Source organism: Dendropsophus ebraccatus, chromosome 5 (genome assembly GCF_027789765.1).
Source record: "Dendropsophus ebraccatus isolate aDenEbr1 chromosome 5, aDenEbr1.pat, whole genome shotgun sequence".
Lineage (NCBI taxonomy): Eukaryota > Metazoa > Chordata > Amphibia > Anura > Hylidae > Dendropsophus > Dendropsophus ebraccatus.
Window position 1 is genome coordinate 153,486,285 of NC_091458.1, and position 19,722 is coordinate 153,506,006.

General features: G+C 39.4%; 1 protein-coding gene across 1 annotated transcript in view; it reads right to left on the minus strand.

Moving 5' to 3' along the window:
• The window catches only part of GRIK3 (glutamate ionotropic receptor kainate type subunit 3), a 379,534-nt gene that overhangs the window by 45,041 nt on the left and 314,771 nt on the right, over positions 1-19,722 (minus strand). Inside the window, exon 11 of the mRNA XM_069972662.1 lies at positions 1,628-1,851. Within this exon, the coding sequence (XP_069828763.1) occupies positions 1,628-1,851 (224 nt within the window). The remainder of the gene's footprint in view (positions 1-1,627; positions 1,852-19,722) is intronic.

The following is a 19,722-nucleotide window of genomic DNA, read 5'->3' on the forward strand; positions in this document are numbered from 1 at the left end:
CTGGAGTACCCCGAGGAAACCACGGAGAGAACATACAAACTCTTTGCAGATGTTGCCCTTGGTGGGATTTGACCCCAGCGCTGCAAGGCTACAGAGCTAACCACTGAGCCACCATGCTGCCCCAGTAAGGGAGGAACACAAGGGACACCAGAGGAGGACAACGATAGAGCACGTACAGATAAATATAAGAAGTTTATTGATTTTTATGCAACAGCAGCAATATGTAAAAAAAAAAACACTCCGACTGCCCAACAACCCCTTTAAGCTTAGTCTCATCCAAGAGCAGAGCCACCATACCACACAAGGACCACCATGCATCATTAAAAGAAGGAAGCACTGCTATCTAATCTCATGCAGTGCCTGTTTCTGTTTGATTCACAATGCTCTATGAGGGCTGTAATCACTCACATCAGCCAATGTCCTACAGGGCGGACTGCAATAGACTTTTACTATTCCAAGTATATTTGGATCACTTTCAAAATGTGTTTGGAGCATAGAAGAAAACCACACAAACACAAGGAAGATAAAATGTATAAACTTTTAGGGGACGTTAACCCTAACCAAAGGCAATAATGCTATCCAATACCATACCAAGTCACTGTGCCGGTCATGTCTGTACATGTTTTTTATACTTGCATTTTGTTTTATACACATTGAATAGTCATCATGTATGGTTAGATTTATACCACCATCAGGGAATAACGTGTACAGAAGTTCATAAGCACTGAATTATCACGGATCATTTACTTTAGCCCAAATCTATGGAGAGTCTGAAATACAGTTTGCACTGTAGATATAAGTAATAGGCTATGTTCACACAATGTTTTTTCCTCTCTGTTTTTGAAAAGGAAAAAGGACGTCCGTCCTTTTGTTGTGTGGCCGCCCATCAGTGCAATGACGGCTGTTGGTCCTTATTCTAGTTCAGGTGCACTGATCGCCCTTCTGGTTGTGTCTTTAATGGAAAAGTCTATTGAATTTAATAGTAAAAACGGTGTGTTTACCGCTGGTTTACCACTCTCAGCGCGCTTCCTCTTGGGCCCATACCTCGGTATGGGCCAAGAGGGAGCACGGTGAGAGCGCAAAACCATCGTAGCCTACTGTGACTTGTTTGTATCCACGAGCATGTGAGAATAAACACCTATTTGCAGTACTGGATGAGTGTCGCATCATCTTTACACTCACTGTGTTGATATCTTGAGACTGTTCATTTTGCTGAGCACCATCTAGTGGAAGGATATACTTCCTCTGTGAAGTGGCTAGACCAGTGACCCCCAGTGGAGACTGAGCTGATTCCAGGCAGGTGAGAAGGTATGTCTTTTTGGATTTTTTTAAACTAAAAAATAATGTCTGCTGTTTGCAAAAGACGTCTGAAAATAATTGTTATGATCATTATTCTGACGTCCGTGCAGGCGTCCATCATTGTATACATTGTGTGCACTAGACGTCTGTCATTCCATTGACTTCAATGCATTGCATCGAAGTCAATTATATCGTAGCAATAACGAACGTTTTTTAAACAGAAAAAGCTACCGCCTTTTCTCTTTTTTTGAGGTTGTGTGAACATAGGCTTATACTCTCTTAACCTTAATTGCATTACTGTCTGTATCAATGTCTTACTGACACTTACCTTGCTATGACAAACAGGACACAGCTCACACCAAGGTAAGCAAGAAGGATATACATCCAGATGTCAGGAGATAGAGGATTCAAAAAAGAGAAAACACTCGGACTGGTCCCATTGGCTTTCCGGTACAGTATGCTGATCCCCAGAGTCATAAATGGTTTGGAAAAATCTATTACTTTCTCTCGGATGTGGGTGATGGTAAGTGGAGCCACCGCCAGGTCAGCTTTCTGAAAGAGCATAAACAAACTAAAGGTTATGAAATGGAGCGACTGTAGAATTTATAATTTTTAATAAGTAGCAATCAGACAGGACATGTAATGTACACACTTCACTGCCAATGGACTCTACAATTTCCTGCAACATAATAACATCTGAGTGGGTAGCTGCTTGCAAATGGCAATTTACCAATCTCCTTGAGTTTTTTATGACGTTATATTACTACAAATACGATAATTCAAAAAATTCATTTAAAGTGGCACTGTCATTCTAAAAAAAAAACATCAGGAGAATGAGCTGGGAGAAGACCAATTCTGAACTCTGACTGATGTGAGTCTATGGAGCCCGACGGATTTTCCTGACACAGACCGTGTTGCAACACGTCCTCTCCCCGCTTATTCTCACGATACGGGTCTGAAAACTCAGGCCGATCAAAAATTTTGACATCTTTCTGACAGGTCAATAGTTTTTTTTTATTATTATGACAGAGAAGTCAAATATATAAATGCAAAAATATTAAAACGACCATAAACATACACATGACATGACTTAAAAACATGAATCTTTAGATTAAAGCCTAGATTTGCTTTTGATTAATCTTCTTTCTTATATAGTTACATTGAATTTCCTAATTAAAAAAAATGCTGTTAAAAAAAATGATCACTTTACAATTGGGAATCATTCGGTTAATCAATAAAGAGAAAAAAACAAAAAGTCATTTTGAGATTATTACCTCTGATCTTTAATTTTATACATACAAATCACGTACTGAGTACTGGCAAGTTTGTATTTACCTGTGCACTATTTTAAAGTGGTTGCTTATGAGTAAAACAAAAAACTATGTAGTTGTAGGAAATGTAATTAAAAAAAAAAAAAAAAAAAAAAACACAGTACTCACCTATTAAATTTCTTCCTGTTCCAGTGCCGCCTATCCCCTATTGTACTGAGCTGATGTTCTGCCACACGGTTACAATACCACTAGTCTTACTTGTCACATGCTGCTTAACAGAGATGATCGAACAGCACTGATGTTTAGGTTCGTACGAACTCGAACCATCTGTATTTAACTCCCGCAGTCTATGACCCAGGCTGTATTCCTGTTTTCCAGGCTGGATTTGGGCTGTCCCCACCTTCCCCATGGAACGGCAAGACTGCGGGAGTCAAATACCAATGGTTCGAGTTTGTACGAACCTGAACATCAGCGCTGTTCCATTATCTCTACTCCTTATAGCATAATTTTTAGGTCTTATGATTTATTTCAGTGGAGTACATAGTACAACATAGCATCAATCCCAGGACCACTGAGGCATTGGTGCAGGAGGGGAAGTAAGGAGTGAGTACTTTATATTTGATTACATTTGCTGATACCATTGTTTAATCTTGGGAAACCCTTTAAGTATATGCATAAGAATACACATATGAATCTATTACTACCACAACATATGAAGGTCCTAGAAAAAAGGTAATTCCTAGTGACTAGAGATGAGCGAACCGGGTTCGGGTTCGAGTCCATCCGAACCCAAACGATCGGCATTTGATTAGAGGTGGCTGCTGAACTTGGATAAAGCTCTAAGGTTGTCTGGAAAACATGGATACAACCAATAACTTTATCCATGATTTCCACATAGCCTTAGGGCTTTATCCAAGTTCAGCAGCCACCGCTAATCAAATGCCGAAAGTTCGGGTTCGGATGGACTCGAGCATGCTCAAGGTTCGCTCATCTCTAGTAGTGACCTAAACCATGGGTTCATGCTGACTAGAATTAAAGAGTTACATCCCATTAAGAACACTGTAATCAGTATTGATTCCTTTGCTTTAAGAGTAAAACAGTTATGATTGTAGACCTATGACTGACTTCAATGAGAACGAGAACATCAAGTAGCCGTCCACATATATACTGAAGCATTGCGTTTTAGTATTGAAGTATAATGTCAATTTATTTGAACATGCAGACAACTCTGTGGCCTTTATCAAGTCGAGATATTGATACGATTGATTTTAGCTCCCATAGGCCCCTATAATCACACAATGTAGAATAAAGTGAAGACTTTCATCACTTTTATACTTTTATCCTTATTTTAAGATAGTTAACGGAAATGTGAAAAAGCTTTTTTGTGCCTTTGTGGCCAGCTACTAACTATGGATCCTAAACCAGCATATCATCCACGATGCCTTAGGCCGGGTTCACTTGCTGTATAACACCGGCCATTCCATGTACTGGCCGGATCAACATCATTTACGTTGAATTGGGATTTACAATAGCACACAATGGAAAGTGCGGCCAGAGCTCTGTGCAGCACACAAAAATGACATTTCAGTTTTCCATGTGGCCACTTGCAATTTTCGCCGGAGCATATACTTTGGGGGGGGGGGGGGATTCACGAAGACCAGCGTACAAGTACGCTGGTCTTAAATTAGGCCCCAACGCCTTTTCTCTGGCAGGATTCACTAAGAGGCGTACGTATCTGCGCCCGGCGTACCAAATTTGCGTCATGATACGCGAGCAGGCATAAATCCTGATAAATGAGGCGCGAGAGGAGGCCACGCCTCCTTCCCGCCTTTCCCCCCCCCCAAGTTCCGCCAGCCCACCCATCGGGCGAGCCGGGCCTAGGGAAGGCATACTCCAGGGAGAAGGGGCGAATCTGGTGTACTCTTCGTAAATCCCCCCATATGTGTATAAACTCTGGCCGGGATTCCATTTATTTTCAAAGTGCAACAACTACCGTGATTAATTCAAAAAAATACAATGTGTGAACATAGCCTTAGTAAAAAAAAAAAGGGAGAAAAAAAAACACCTGCACAAATGTTTTACTTTTTTTTAGCTTTTTTAATAATAATCCAATACTCATATTACCATATGTCACAAAAAGAAGAATAAAAAATATATGAACGTAAATCCCAAGGGCATATCAAGGTTATGGAAGGCACTCATTGTGATCTACAGGCAGTGTCACTAGAACTGAGGCAAATGGTACAAGTTCATAGAAATATGTCATTTCCTGTCGGAAAGTCACTTATTCACATCTGTACTATATAAACTAGGTTGTCGGTTCCCATGGGGGTCGGAGAGGTAATAAAAATCATCTTTATGCGTATGTAACATGAAAAAATCCAAACAGGGACAGTGAGGTGTCAGCACTCTTCAGGTCAATCAGATGTATAAGGATGAGCTTTTTAGCATTATATAAAAATAGCAAAATAAGGGAAAATAGCAAAAGGGAAAATAACAGCAGATCTACAATGGTGGGGGATGTTGAGAATGACGGTACCTTCATTTTCAGAGGTCATTTTGTTATTAATTATGTACATTAATTAAAATTTAGCAGTCTAAAAAAACAAATAAACCCCCTTTCTATTTTTTTTTTAATAAAAAATTTAGGAAAAAATAAAAAATAAAAATAACTATATTTGATATTGTAGCATGTAGCAACTCTCCAAACTACTAAACTATAACATTACTGATCCTGTATAGTAAATGTTGTAAAGATAAAAAGTTGGTATAAGAATAAAATGCACATTTGTTGTGACATTTATTAGAAAAAAATAATAAAGAGCTATAAAAAAAAATAATCCTACTTTTACCTAAATAGCACCAATGAGAACAGCCTTGTAGATGCAAAAAAAAAAAAGTTATGGGTGGGTGGCACAAACAGGACAACTGCCCAGGGTCCCATCTCCAAGGGGGCCCCCTGAAGCTGCTGTAAGGACAGCAAGCTGTAGCAAGGTTTTTGTTGGCCGCTCAACAAAGAACAGTATAGTGTATAGCACTGTATAGAGCTGTCTATGCTGACCGTCCACTTCCTGTAAGAACAGCACATCAGTGGAAGTGGTCAAAATAATGACAGCGTACGGCCCAGGAACCACTAGCAGCAGTGAAGCAGGACAGGTATACTGCTCTGTTGTGTCCCCCGCAAACCCACCAGCAGTGTAAATTAGTACTTTATGCTGGACAACCCCTTTAAAGCAGTATTATTTTGTACCAATGCAAATAAATATTATGCTATGAAAGCTATGAAAATCGGACTAACCTACAGAGTAAATATTACATAAAAGTGTGCTGTGTAAAATTAACCCCTTAAATTTTGCAAATAGCATTTAGTGTCATTACAGGGTACAATTGGTCCAACAAAAAACAAGCCGTCATATGCTGCTGCAGATGATAAGGTAAATCAGTAACAACTGTACTTTGCAGTTCACAATTGTGAAACTGTAAGAGTACGAACTGTTTAGGACACATAACAGTCTATGGGCCAGTGCATACAACCGTTAATTCCATGGTTACAGTAGCAGATCAGCGCTGGCGTGGAGAGTTTTTTTTTCTTTTTTAAACATGCCTTGTGCCATTCTTTTGCCATGCTACCCCCCCCCCATGTGACTATATCCCTCTGTGACCGCAGCTTCATTAGAATCAGTGGAGCCTTATCACAGTGCGGAGGGGAATGGTCACATTGGGGGGCCGGGGGGGGGGGGGGGGGGGCGGCAAGCCAGTCCCAAGTGCATAGAATCGGGCTGGTGCATGGCTAAAGACTGGAATTTTTTTTTAAAAAAAGAAGCGTGCCAACGGCATTTCCATGCTGGCACCAGTCTGCTAATATAAAAAAAGATTTACCTGTCAGTAAATTCACTTTAAAGAGAATGGTCTCTTGGATTGTGGAAATAATCAGCAGGTCTAAATTTTACAGAAATTCTTGAATATGTTTCCATCATTTATAGTGTGCTTTCCGGACTATTGGTTAATTCATTGTACAAGGAGCTTTAACAAGATCTAAACTGCTCTGCAATGTCTCAATGGTTGTAAAAGTAGGATTTGGTGGCCGTTATGCTAAATAATTTCAGTTTTTTTGTGGCAGAGCATTGTTGTGCTGCTAAATGAGGTATCATCAATTTCCTTATTTTTCTTTTTTCTTTTTTTAACATAAAAAATTTAAAATTAAAAAAAAAATTGGATGAGATATTTAGAGATGTTTGTGTGTGTCCAGTTATTTTCTTAATTCCAGAGGGTGAGACCAGAGCTGGGCTGTTTGCCAGCAGTACTCGCACCTGGACTTCCATTCCCTTACCTGTCTGGTCAATCACAGGAGAGCACTTACCCGTCTCTGCTATGCCATGACACAGTAGCGGAGAAAGTGCAATGGACTGAACTCATTTACAGTACACTACTATAAATGGCATGTTGCTATGTGAGCACAAAGGAAATCATAAAAGCAGCCCTGGTGTAAGCAGTAAACTACTGATTGTAATACTTAAGAAAGGGAAGCAAGGGAACTACATTCAGCAGGCAACACTGGGTAGTAAGATAAGGGTGGTAGTACATGATACGATTTTTCGGCGATTAACGATAAACGATTTCAAACGACTGCTATCACAAACGATCTTAAATAGTTCACTTTATTACACAGGACGATGATCGTTAGTTATGGTCTTTCTTGCGCTCATCCTTTCCTTGTTGATAGATCAGGGAATGACCGAACGACGTGTTATTATATTGAACGGTATTCAAACGATTTGTGAACGATCAAGGATGAAAATGGGTCCAGATTCTATCAAACAATCAATGATTTTTCGTTGGTCGTTTACTCGTTGCCTGCTATTGCACGAAACAATTATCCTTTAAATTCAAACAATCTAACGATTTTTCGACTGATAATCTTCCTTTGTAACACGGCCCTTAGAGGGAAAGCCTTGATTTATCATTTCAGACAGGTGAGGCTTAGCTTGTAGTACAATTTAGGTACAGCACTAGCTAAGTGCCACCTCGACCTCCTGAGTTCCTGGTCTATATGGTGCTAAAGACAGAATTCCCCTACAATAGGCAGTAGATAGAGGTTTGCCGGGAGGTTGGACACCTAGTGGCCAAGATGGTAGGTCTTTTTTCCTGGGGTAAAGAATCATTTTTGTTGAATGAATTGGTTTACAAATTTGTTAAAAATCACATAGGCTATCACATGGAGAGGACCCTGTATCTATAGGAAGTGGTAAGAGTGTCTGTATACATTGCCTGCATTATTCAGGATGGCCTCATTGTAGCTCCGTATATGAATTTTTCATGGGAGAAATGACATATTAGTTTTCATATTACAGGTACATGGTCAGACCCAGCTAGCTGTCCACTTTGTAGCTATTAGGGGAATGTTGTAATGAGCCGAATAAATAATCCAACCTTTAGTCAGATCTGTATAGATCACAGTAATAGGTATGCATTTTTGCTGTTAGAAAGAAGGTTCCCTCTAATGTGTATACTGAAATTTGACCCATGTATCTGTTGCTACACGACATATTGTATATAGTGATGAGCGAATAGTGAGATATTCAGATATTCGATATTCGTACGAATATCCCGCGAATATTTGAATATTCGATCCCATTAAAGTCTATAGGAACAAGTTTTCGATTAGTGAAAAACATCTATTTGACCATTTAGAGGGTAAAACCGGAAGCTGGGTGATTTGAACGCTTATCGAATATTTATCGAATATCGAATGTCGAATATTCGAATATCTCACTATTCGATCGAATATCTATTCGATCGAACAGTATTCGCTCATCACTAATTGTATATATTGATATATATTGTTCCTCGCAGAGTAAAACCACTTAGAAAAATGTGTAAAGGGGAGGTATGGGGGTGTTTCCTATAGTCATAAGTGAACATGAAGGTGGTCTTGCGATACCGTTGACGCAACATTCATGTATTTTCTCGTCCTTAGGAGGTGAGAATTTCTTGGCTCAGAGCTACTAATATGGGTAAAATAAAAAATGCCCATAGTGACCAATCACAGCTCAGCATATATCTATGGTAAAATGGTTACACCAGTTTCTATTTTTAATCTGGGCCCTTGTCTTTATTTCTTATGTATTGGATACTGTAGCCTAATGCCAGTGTCTATGAGCATAGGGTTTGCCATTATGTAGAAACACAGTAAGAAATTAAAAGTTAAATGGAGAATGATTTAAGGGCGATTTAACGCCTGTATATAAAGTTAGGCCAAGATTTATCAAATGGTGTGAAATGTCCATAGCAACCAGTCCATAGCAACCAATCACAGCTCAGCTTTCAGGTAGATCGAAAGACACCTTTACAAAGTACACTTGTTCCTGTAATAAACAAGCCCTGCAGATAGAAAAAATAAAGGCGCTACAGTTCTTAGAAGGGGAGGAAGAAAAACAAAAATTGTCCTAGTCATTTGGGGGTTAAACGTTGTTTTTGAAACTTGATGAAGATTATTTCTTGTTTGGCTATGTTCACACAACATCAAAAACAGAGAAAAGGTGACCAATTTGGATATTTAAAAAAAAACGTCCGTTATTGCCGCAATTTAACTGATTGCAATGGCAATGCATTGAAGTCAACGGAAAGATGGACGTCCAATGCACACAGCGGACGTTTACAGCGGACGTCAAAATAATAAACATGATCATTATTTTCGGACGTCTTTTGCAAACAGCGGATATTTTTTATTTTTATATAGGAATGATGGTTTGGTATCTGTTAGGCTATGCTCACACAACATCAAAAATAGAGAAAAGGCAACCGATTAGTTTTTTTTTTTTTTTTTAAACATCTGTTTTTGCCGCAATTAACCCCTTAAGGACTGCGGCCGTATATTTACGCCCTGCGGTAAAGGGTGACACATGTAGCCCGGGACCGCGGCTATTAGCAGGCACGGTTTGATCGCCGTGCCCGCTAATCAGGTAATCAGATGCAGCTGTCAAAGTTGACAGCTGCATCTGATTACTAGTTGCAGCCGATCACTGGTGTCTAGTGGACGTTGTCCCGGATGAGCGATCCACACGTCTTTACCGGCCGGGTGTCTGCGCCGTAATGGCGCTGATCCCGGATCAGCACTCAATTGCTTCCGGCTGCAGCAGCCGTAAGCAATCTAGTGCCTTTCTCATTGATCTATGCTGTAAAACTTTACAGCATAGATCTCAATGAGAGATCAGTGTGCTTACACTAGAAGTTCCCCAGGGGAAAAAACCCTAACCCCAGGGGGAATAACCCTTACCCCAGGGGGAATAACCCTAACCCCAGGAGGGAATAACCCTAACCCCAGGGTTAATAACCCTAACCCCAGGGTTAATAACCCTAACCCCAGGGGGAATTACCCTAACCCCAGGGGGAATAACCCTAACCCCAGGGTTAATAACCCTAACCCCAGGGGGAATGACCCTAATCCAGGGGGAATAACCCTAACGTCAGGGGGAATAACCCTAACCCCAGGGGGGCTACTAGTATAAGTGTAAAAGAAAAAAAAAGTGTCATTAATAATAAAAAGCCCCCTCCCCTAATAAAAGTGTGAATCACCCCCCTTTTCCCATGTTATAATTAAAAATAAATAATTAAACATGTTTGGTGTCACCGCATGCGTAATCGCCAGAACTATTAATTTATCACATTCCTGATTTCGGACGGTAAACAGCATAAGCGCCAAAAAAATCCCAAAGTGCAAAATTGCGCATTTTTGGTCGCATCAAATGCAGAAAAATTGTAATAAAAAGCAAAGTCACATATGCGCAATCAAGGTACCGATAGAAAGAACATATAATTGCACAAAAAATGACAACTCACACAGCCCCATAGACCAAAGGATAAAAGCGCTATAAGCCTGGGAATGGAGCGGTTTTAAGGAACATATTTTTGTTAACAATGGTTTGAATTTTTTACAGGCCATCAGATACAATAATCAGATACTTGACGGACAAATATAACAAGTCAGTTTTACCTCAGGGCGAACGGCATAAAAACAAATATCCCCCAAATAAACTAAATGCTTTTTTTTTTCAATCTCATCACACATTTTTTTTTTCTGGTTTCGCAGTGTACTTTATGAAAAAATTCAGCCTGTCATTGCGAAGTACAATTAGTGGCGCAAAAAATAAGGCCTCATGTGGGTCTCTAGGTGGAAAAATTGCAAGTGCTATGGCCTTTTAAGCACAAGGAGGGAAAAACGAAAACGCTAAAAACAAAATTGTCCCGATCCTTAAGAGGTTAAACTGGCTGCAATAGCAATGCATTGAAGTCAATGGGAAGATGGACGTCCAATGCGCACAGTGTATTGAATAACATGATCATTATTTTCGGACGTCTTTTGCAAACAGCGGATGTTTTTTATTAGTTGCTCACACGCAGTTTTTTTTTCCATTTTTACTATTAAATTCAATGGACTTTTCAATTAAGCCGCATCCAAAGACTAGAGTAATGTACCAAAACCAGGGGAGGCCAGACAGCTAAATAACGTCCGTTATTTTAGACTCAAAATGACGGACGGCCTTTTAAACGGAAAAAACGCTGTGTGAACATAGCCTTAATGATTTTTTAAAATTATTATTATTATTATTTATTGGTTCATATTTGATTTCTATATCCTCTACAGGGGACATAACAAATAATAACACAACCCCGCATGAAAGCAACAAGCTTTAAAAGGAATAAAAGCAAAGAACTTTACAGTAATAAGTAGCTGGAACAAAATCCTCCAAGTAGAATGTCGGCAGAATGCTTTATGGCGGCACAGCCGAGCTATATATAAGAGCCTGTTATTATTATATGGAGGGGACAGATGTGGGAGGAAGGACGGGGACATTAAAGCAGTTTAGTACTGAACATGGAGGAAGTTCAGCTATTAATTAAATGTACTGATGGGTTTTAAATTAGAATGGAGTGATGTTTATCTGGCATTTTGACTTTGCTGTATTCGCCAAACAAAATAAGTAATTACCCTGGCAACTGCTCTATTATTCTGGATGCAATATCACAATGAAATATAGCATGCCGCCACAATGAGATGCATGCAAACACATTAATTGTTATGTGACCTAAATCCGGGGCGCTCGGCTTTCATTACATTTAAAATCCTTAACGGGAACATTTGTTTTACTGCTTGTTTTAAGATTTTATGTCTTCTCAGTTAAAAGCTATTTTGTCTTTCCCCCCTTTTTCTTTTTTTTTTCATTGCAGATTTACTTGGCATTAGTGCGCTGCCTTAGGACAATTAAGTTAACGCGCACAGAGGAGGGCTGGATTGAGTTAATTTAATCGAGTAGACCTGCTGCTTGAACAGAATTCAGAAATCTATGCAATAGATATAGGAGTATGGGAAAGAAATGCTGCCCGTTTTGATGGAGAGGTTTATACGGGATACAAATAGGCTGAGAGGCATTCAGCACTTTCTCTTTCTGCTTAAAGGAGAAGTCCGGTGTAAATTTTTTATTAAAGTATTGTATTGCCCCCCCCCAAAAAAAGTTATACAAATCACCAATATACACTTATTATGGGAAATGCTTATAAAGTGCTTTTTTTCCCTGCACTTACTACTGCATCAAGGCTTCACTTCCTGGATAACATGGTGATGTCACTTCCTGGATAACATGGTGATGTCACTTCCTGGATAACATGGTGATGTCCCTTCCTGGATAACATGGTGATGTCACTTCCTGGATAACCTGGTGATGTCACTTCCTGGATAACCTGGTGATGTCACCTCCTGGATAACCTGGTGATGTCACTTCCTGGTGATGTCACTTCCTGGACAAAATGTCGATGTCACGACCCGACTCCCAGAGCTGTGCGAGCTGTGGCTGCTGGAGAGGATGATGGCAGAGGGATTCTCAGTGTCCCTCCAGTGCCCTGTGTCCCTCAGTGTCCCCCTGCCATCATCCTCTCCAGCAGCCACAGCTCGCACAGCTCTGGGAGTCGGGTCGTGACATCGACATTTTATCCAGGAAGTGACATCACCATGTTATTCAGGAAGTGACATCACCATGTTATCCTGGAAGTGACATCACCATGTTATCCAGGAAGTGAAGCAGTAGTAAGGGCAGGAAAAAAGCACTTTTTATGCATTTCCTGTAATAATTGTATATTAGCGATTTCTATAACATTTGGGGGCAATACAATACTTTAATCATTTTCGCCGGATTTCTCCTTTAAAGGGGTTTTCAAGAAAAAATTAACTTTTCCCCTATCCACATACTGGGCCCTGGCTTCTGGTACGGCATGTGACCCACAACTCTATTCATTCCTATGAAGTCAACAAAAAGAGTACAGTGCTCTTCCGGCATTCTCAGCTCTTTCCATCACTCCATAGGAATTAATAAAGCCATGGATCATGTGCCGATCCCAGGCTCTATTTATAAAAAAAAGCCAGCAGGGCCTAATAAAGAGCTTTCAGGGGTACAGAGGTTGGACCCCCCACAATCTCCTACTTTTCCCTCATCCTGTGGATAAGAGAAAATGTTAATTTTTCCTGGAATACCCCTTTAACGTTGACATTATTGTAAATTCCAACAAGCTTATCAGCTGCTGTATGTCCTGCAGGGAGTTGTGTATTCTTTCTAGTCTGACACAGTTCTCTCTGCTGCCTCCTCTGTCCATGTCAGGAACTCCAGACTGGAGAAAATACACCACTTCCTGCAGGGAAGTGCATTGCTGGGACCAGGGTCTGAGCAACCTGGCTGTTGCTTAGAACAGGTATTGGTGGGTGCAAAGGGGCTGATGTTTCATGTTACTGATGCCACTCAATGATAAAAAAAATAAATAAAATATATATATATGTGTGTGTGTGTAAAAAAAAAAAAAAAAAAGTATAAGCTGGAATACCCCTTTAAGTGTTTATTACACTTACAATAAGATAAGTTCACACTGGCCTCAGAATTTCTATAGTCCCAGGATATATGACTATTTTTGCTTCAGTATTCCAAGCATAAAAATCTGTTTCAAAATCAACGCAAACATTTATTTTCCTAAAAACTAAAGAGACAAAGATCTGTGTATCCCTTTAAATAAAGTAACATGTTAGGAAATGGACCATTTTTCAGCTCCGCATGAATGGAGTAGGCGTGCAGACATTGAAGAGTGATGTCACCAGCTGTGCCTGTCTGCTCCATTACCTCAGACTATGCTGACATTTAATTATAGGTGTCAGCCGAGTCTCACACTACCACTTCTTTCTTATTGCCGCTGGAGGGGAGCGGTATACTGAAATGGTATCATCTGTCACCATGACTACCAACATGATCATGCTTACTTCCTTTTGCCTCAAGCATGGTTCTTGGAGATCTAACATCACATCTGACATAATATTCAAAGTGACTAACTGGACAGTCTCTATAATGCTTCATAGGTGCTGGGGCAGCTCACTTACAAATCCCCAGCAGTCACTGGTTGGTTAGGAGATGATAGGTCAACGCTAAGTCAAAATGTTACATATATTAATAATAATAATAATAATAATAATAATAATAATAATAATAATAATAAAAATGTATTGTTATTGTGATTAAAATGAACCCTTTCATGACCCGGCCCAAAATGACCCATATGACCATGCCAATTTTCATTTTTTCATTTTCGTTTTCTCCTTCTCCCTTCTAAGAGCTCTGGCACTTTATTTTTTCTATCTACAGGGCCATGTAAGGGTTTTTTTCAGGAGCAAGTGTACCTTCTAAGGCTATGTTCACACTACGTAAATCTATGGCCGTAGTTCTCGTCACAGAACTACAGCCGTAGATTTGCGGGGTGGAACATAGCATTGTTTGCTATGGGATCCCGGCCGGAGCATACACACATCGTATACGCTCCGGACGGTTCCCATGCGGCGCCGCAAACAACTGACAGGTCCATTATTTGCAGACGGAATTCAATGAATTCTGTCCGCAGAAGGACCTGGCAGTTCACACAGTCTCATCCGTAGTGTGAACATAGCCTAACGGTGCCTTTCATTCTACCACATCGTGTTTTTCACCAGTGTTGTTGTATGGGGCGTCATTTTTTTGCGCCATGATCTCTAGTTTTTATAAATACCATATTTATGTAGATCGGACATTTTGATCACTATATATATATATATATATATATAATGTAACAAAAAAGTCAGCAATTCTGGTGCTTTTTTCCCATCATATTTTCTTACGCTATTCGCCGTGCAGGATTGCTATTGTTATATTTTGATTGAGCGGACAGTTACGCAGCCACGCAGCGTATAAAATGTTTTTTTTTTTTTTACATGTTTTATTTGTATAATGGGATAGGGTGATTATTTTAAATTTAATTGGGGGAGGGGCTTTGGGCTATTTAAAAAAAACAACTTTTTTTTAAAACACTTTTTAAGTCCCACTGGAGGCCTCTTACGTGCAATCAATAGATTTCATTAAGGGCCCTTTTACACAGAAAGATTATCTGACAGATTATCTGCCAAAGATTTAAAGCCAAAGCCAGGACTGGATTTAAAAAGAGGAGAAATCTCAGGCTTTCCTTTATGACCTGATCTCTGTTTATAGTCTGTTCCTGATTTTGGCTTCAAATCTTTGGCAGATAATCTGTCAGATAATCTTTCTGTGTAAAAGGGCCCTAACTCTTTAACCTCTTAAGGACATAGGACGTACCGGTACGTCCTATGTCCTCACTTGCACTTTAAAGCGGGGCCGCGCGGCGGCCCCGCTTTGAAGTGCCGCGATCCCGGGTGCCGCGTGTAGCCCGGGACCGCCGCTATTAGCGGGCACGGTCTGATCGCCGTGCCCGCTAATTAGCTAATCGGAGGCAGCTGTCAAAGTTGACAGCTGCCTCCGATTACCGGAGGCAACGTTTCCCTGGTGTCTAGTGGGGGAGATCGCTCCTCCGGGACCTTGTCCCGGAGGAGCGATCTCCGTTACTGATGCCGGCCGGGGACGCGTCCAAGATGGCGCCGTCCTCGGCTCGGCACTCGTTTACTTCCGGCTGCAGCAGCCGAAAGTAAACGAGTGCCGATCTCATGGATCTCTGCAGCATATCTATGCTGCAGAGATCTCAATGAGAGATCCAAGTGTATATACTAGAAGTCCCCCAGGGGGGCTTCTAGTATATGTGTAAAAAAAAAAAAAAAAAAGTGTTGTTAATAGTAAAAAGCCCCCTCCCCTAATAAAAGTCTGAATCACCCCCCTTTTCCCAGGTTTTAAATAAAAGTAAACAAATAAATAAATAAATAAACATGTTTGCTATCGCCGCGTGCGTAATCGCCCGAACTATTAATTAATCACATTCCTGATCTCATACGGTAAACGGCGTCAGCGCAAAAAAATCCCAAAGTGCAAAATTGCGCATTTTTGGTCGCATCAAATCCAGAAAAAATGTAATAAAAAGCGATCAAAAAGACGTATATGGGCAATCAAGGTACCGATAGAAAGATCAAATCATGGCGCAAAAAATGACACCTCGCACAGCCCCATAGACCAAAGGATAAAAGCGCTATAAGCCTGGGAATGGAGCGATTTTAAGGAACGTATATTGGTTAACAACGGTTTGAATTTTTTACAGGCCATCAGATACAATATAAGTTATACATGTTATATATCGTTTTAATCGTAACGACTTGAGGAACATGCATAACAAGTCAGTTTTACCCCAGGGTGAATGGCGTAAAAACACATTTCCCCCAAATAAAAGAAATGCGTTTTTTTTTTCAATTTCACCACACTTCGAATTTTTTTCTGGTTTCGCAGTGTACTTTATGCAAAAATTCAGCCTGTAATTGCAAAGTACAATTAGTGACGCAAAAAATAAGGGGTCATGTGGGTTTCTAGGTGGAAAAATGCAAGTGCTATGACCTTTTAAACACAAGGAGGAAAAACCGAAAACGTAAAAACGAAAATGGGCCATGTCCTTAAAGGGTTAATGCTTCAAATAGCATTGATCAGTGTTATCAGTGTTCTGCACATAGAGTCTACCTGTGTCCGCCCTTTATATTGACCTGCCGTGGATTCCGGCATCCGTATTTTTTGGCGCACTATTTCTGTTCACGGTGTTTACGGTATTACCATATATATATATATATATTTTTTTTTTCTTTTGTCTGTGCTACTGAAACATGCTGGATGTACCTTATGCAATTCTGAATACATGGTTTACACTTTTATCATTTGTGCCCATCATTTTACGATGATATACAAATTTTTCATAGGGTATGTAGGAAATGATATGATTATTACTTGGGTATTTATAGTTATTTATTGTGACCTTTGGTTATTACAATATTGGTATTTAGAATATTTTTCACTAGTGTTTCATATAGCATGTGTTTATGTAGGGATGCACTTCACATAATTTAAATAATTATGGTTTAATTTGGTTTCTTATGCTTTTTAATATATACTTTTTGTATATATAAAACAAAGAGTAAGGGGGGATAAAGATTGACTAATTGATTGACTAATTTTTATGGGCACACCTTATTCTCTTTGAAATATATCTTTTATATTTTTTTATCCATGTATATTTCACATTTTATATATTTTTTATTTGATAAAAATTTGTATTTTTTCATCTTTTACTTTTTTTTTGCATTATGGTTATCTAGCATGTTCCTTTATGTACCTGTGCGCAAGCGCTTGATGTCCAGCGTAACACACGTTTGTGTAACTTTGTAATCATGTGACTCGGACTTAATCATGTGACCCAGACTCAAACATGTGACTGACAAATGTAGGCGTATATATATCCGTTTTACTACAGTTATTCATTATAATAGTTTTGCGTTTTTACTTTGCGAGTACTTCTCTTCATAGTGAGTTGTTTTCTATTCTTTGTTATGTTCACTCTATTATATGATCGGAGGAATTCCGGCCACGTGACCATTTTGAATTACGTATTAATCATGTGACCGCAGTTCATCCTTAATCTATTTCTTGTATAAGATCTTATTTTTGTTTAAATAAATGCATATAAGCTATGTCCGTCGCAGTATTACTTTGTGCCAGCAGTTTTTTGTTTATGCACGGTATTCGGGTATTAGAAATAATACGCCCTCGTGACCGAATGAGCATCTGACCTCATTTCCGGTTCCGTGCGTTCCACGGAATGATATATATATATATATATATATATATATATATATATATATATATATATATACCATCATCAACTACCCCTCATTATAACGCCTGATGAAGTAATGGTGTCATAACGGAGCGCATGGGGTGTAGGTGCTATGTGCCGGGGTGTTCTTGCTGTTACAGCCATAGGTTGACAACTTGGAGCAATTCATTGATTTTGTATGTATTTGGTATTGCTCTGGATGTTTCGATTTATTTTTGATTGATTTTCATGTGTTGGCTCCATGCTATATTGTATCAGTAGCGAGATTTGGTATATTTAGGAAAGACCTTTTCCACCTGGCACTTGTTGTTCTGTTTATTGTAGGGGCACTTGTGTATTTCTATGTGGCCTTTCAGGCCCTTTTTTTAAGTGTTTTTATATCTCTTGTTGATCTTGGTTTTTTCACAATAAACTATTATATATTTTTGCGTATTTTTGAGTCTGCATACATTTGTGATTAGTCTAGTCTCTTTCCTTGGTTGCTATAGATACCTGTGTCACTTAGACTTAAACACCGTGATTGGTTCAGACTTTCATTAACGGTGAGCGGCAGCAGCCCATCCCCACCTGCTATAAAGCATGCTCTGCTCCTGAGCATGCTACATAGCGCATTAGACACCCAGGGCATACAGGTACAACCTGAGTCGTCTGGTGACAGGTGGCCAGGGTGTACCTGTATACCCTAGGTCATCTAGGGGTTAAGTATTAAGTATTGAAATGATGAGATGATGAAGGGAATAACACTAAATATTTCCTGACAATAGTGCATGTAAAAGGTCAATGGAGCAAGGAAAGAAGATGGCCTAGTTTGATGAAACACATTTCCTATTGTGCCTGGACAGCTTTGGTTTTGGATGTTCATGCATGATGGAAATTATAGTTTTGCAATATCTTTTTTTTTGTTATCATGCTTTATAACAAAGCAATACTTAATTTTATCCAGGTCCAGTCTCCGGAAGAAAGCTTTTTAGTTTTGCGCTGGTTGAAAAAAAAAAAAGAGACTAAACAAGAAGTCCCAGTCATCCACGCTCACAGAGAAGGGAGTCATGTGATTGATGGACACATGGAACTGTGACTCTCTGTACTGGACAATGTTTCATGTGTTTAGTCTCTGCTTTTCAACCAACACAAAGCTAAAAAGCTTCAGGAGACTGGACCTGGATACAGTAAGTATATAGCTGTTATATAGCTGCCTTCAGGAGACTGGACCTGGATACAGTAAGTATAGCTGTTATATAGCTGCCTCAGGAGAATGGACCTGTATACAAGTAAGTATAGCAGTTATATAGCTGCCTTCATGAGACTGAACCTGGATACAAGTAAGAATAGCTGTTATATAGCAGTCTTCAGGAGACTGGACCTGGATACAAGTAAGTATATCTGTTATATAGCTGCCTTCAGGAGACTGAACCTGCATACAAATAAAGCTATTGTATAGCTGCCTTCAGGAGACTGGACCTGGATACCAGTAAGTATAGCTTTGTTATAAAGCATTATAACTAAAAAATAATAATGAATGTAAATTGCACATACTTTATATCACATCTACTGTTGATCTAGGTTTTAAAAGTTATAACAACAGTGCCCACCTATCTTACGTTTTGAACATAAACCCTTTGTATGTCATTGGTCTTTTTTTTAAATCAGAATAATGCACCTTTCCACATGTAAAAAATTGCTCTGGAATAATTTCTTTAGTTTTGTGTCAGACATCACAGGACGCATTCAGAGTTCTTGCCTTGTGTTTTGATGGCAAAACACAATGTTAAGGTTTTAATGTCATGGCCAATGAGTGGCTCTTCTACAATGTAAGGAAATCAATATTCTTAGTATTATGTACAAGGAAACGTTTCCTATGGGAATCATCTGTAAAACATGGCGGAGGGTACTGGTAAGCTGCGAGAAAGCTACTTGTCTCTCTACGAGCCTTTAGGCTACAATATACTAAGTCCAAATAATCCAATATTCCAATATACCTATTCTATATACACTGCAGGGACCAGGAAGCCTTTATGTTTTATAAATTGACTGAATG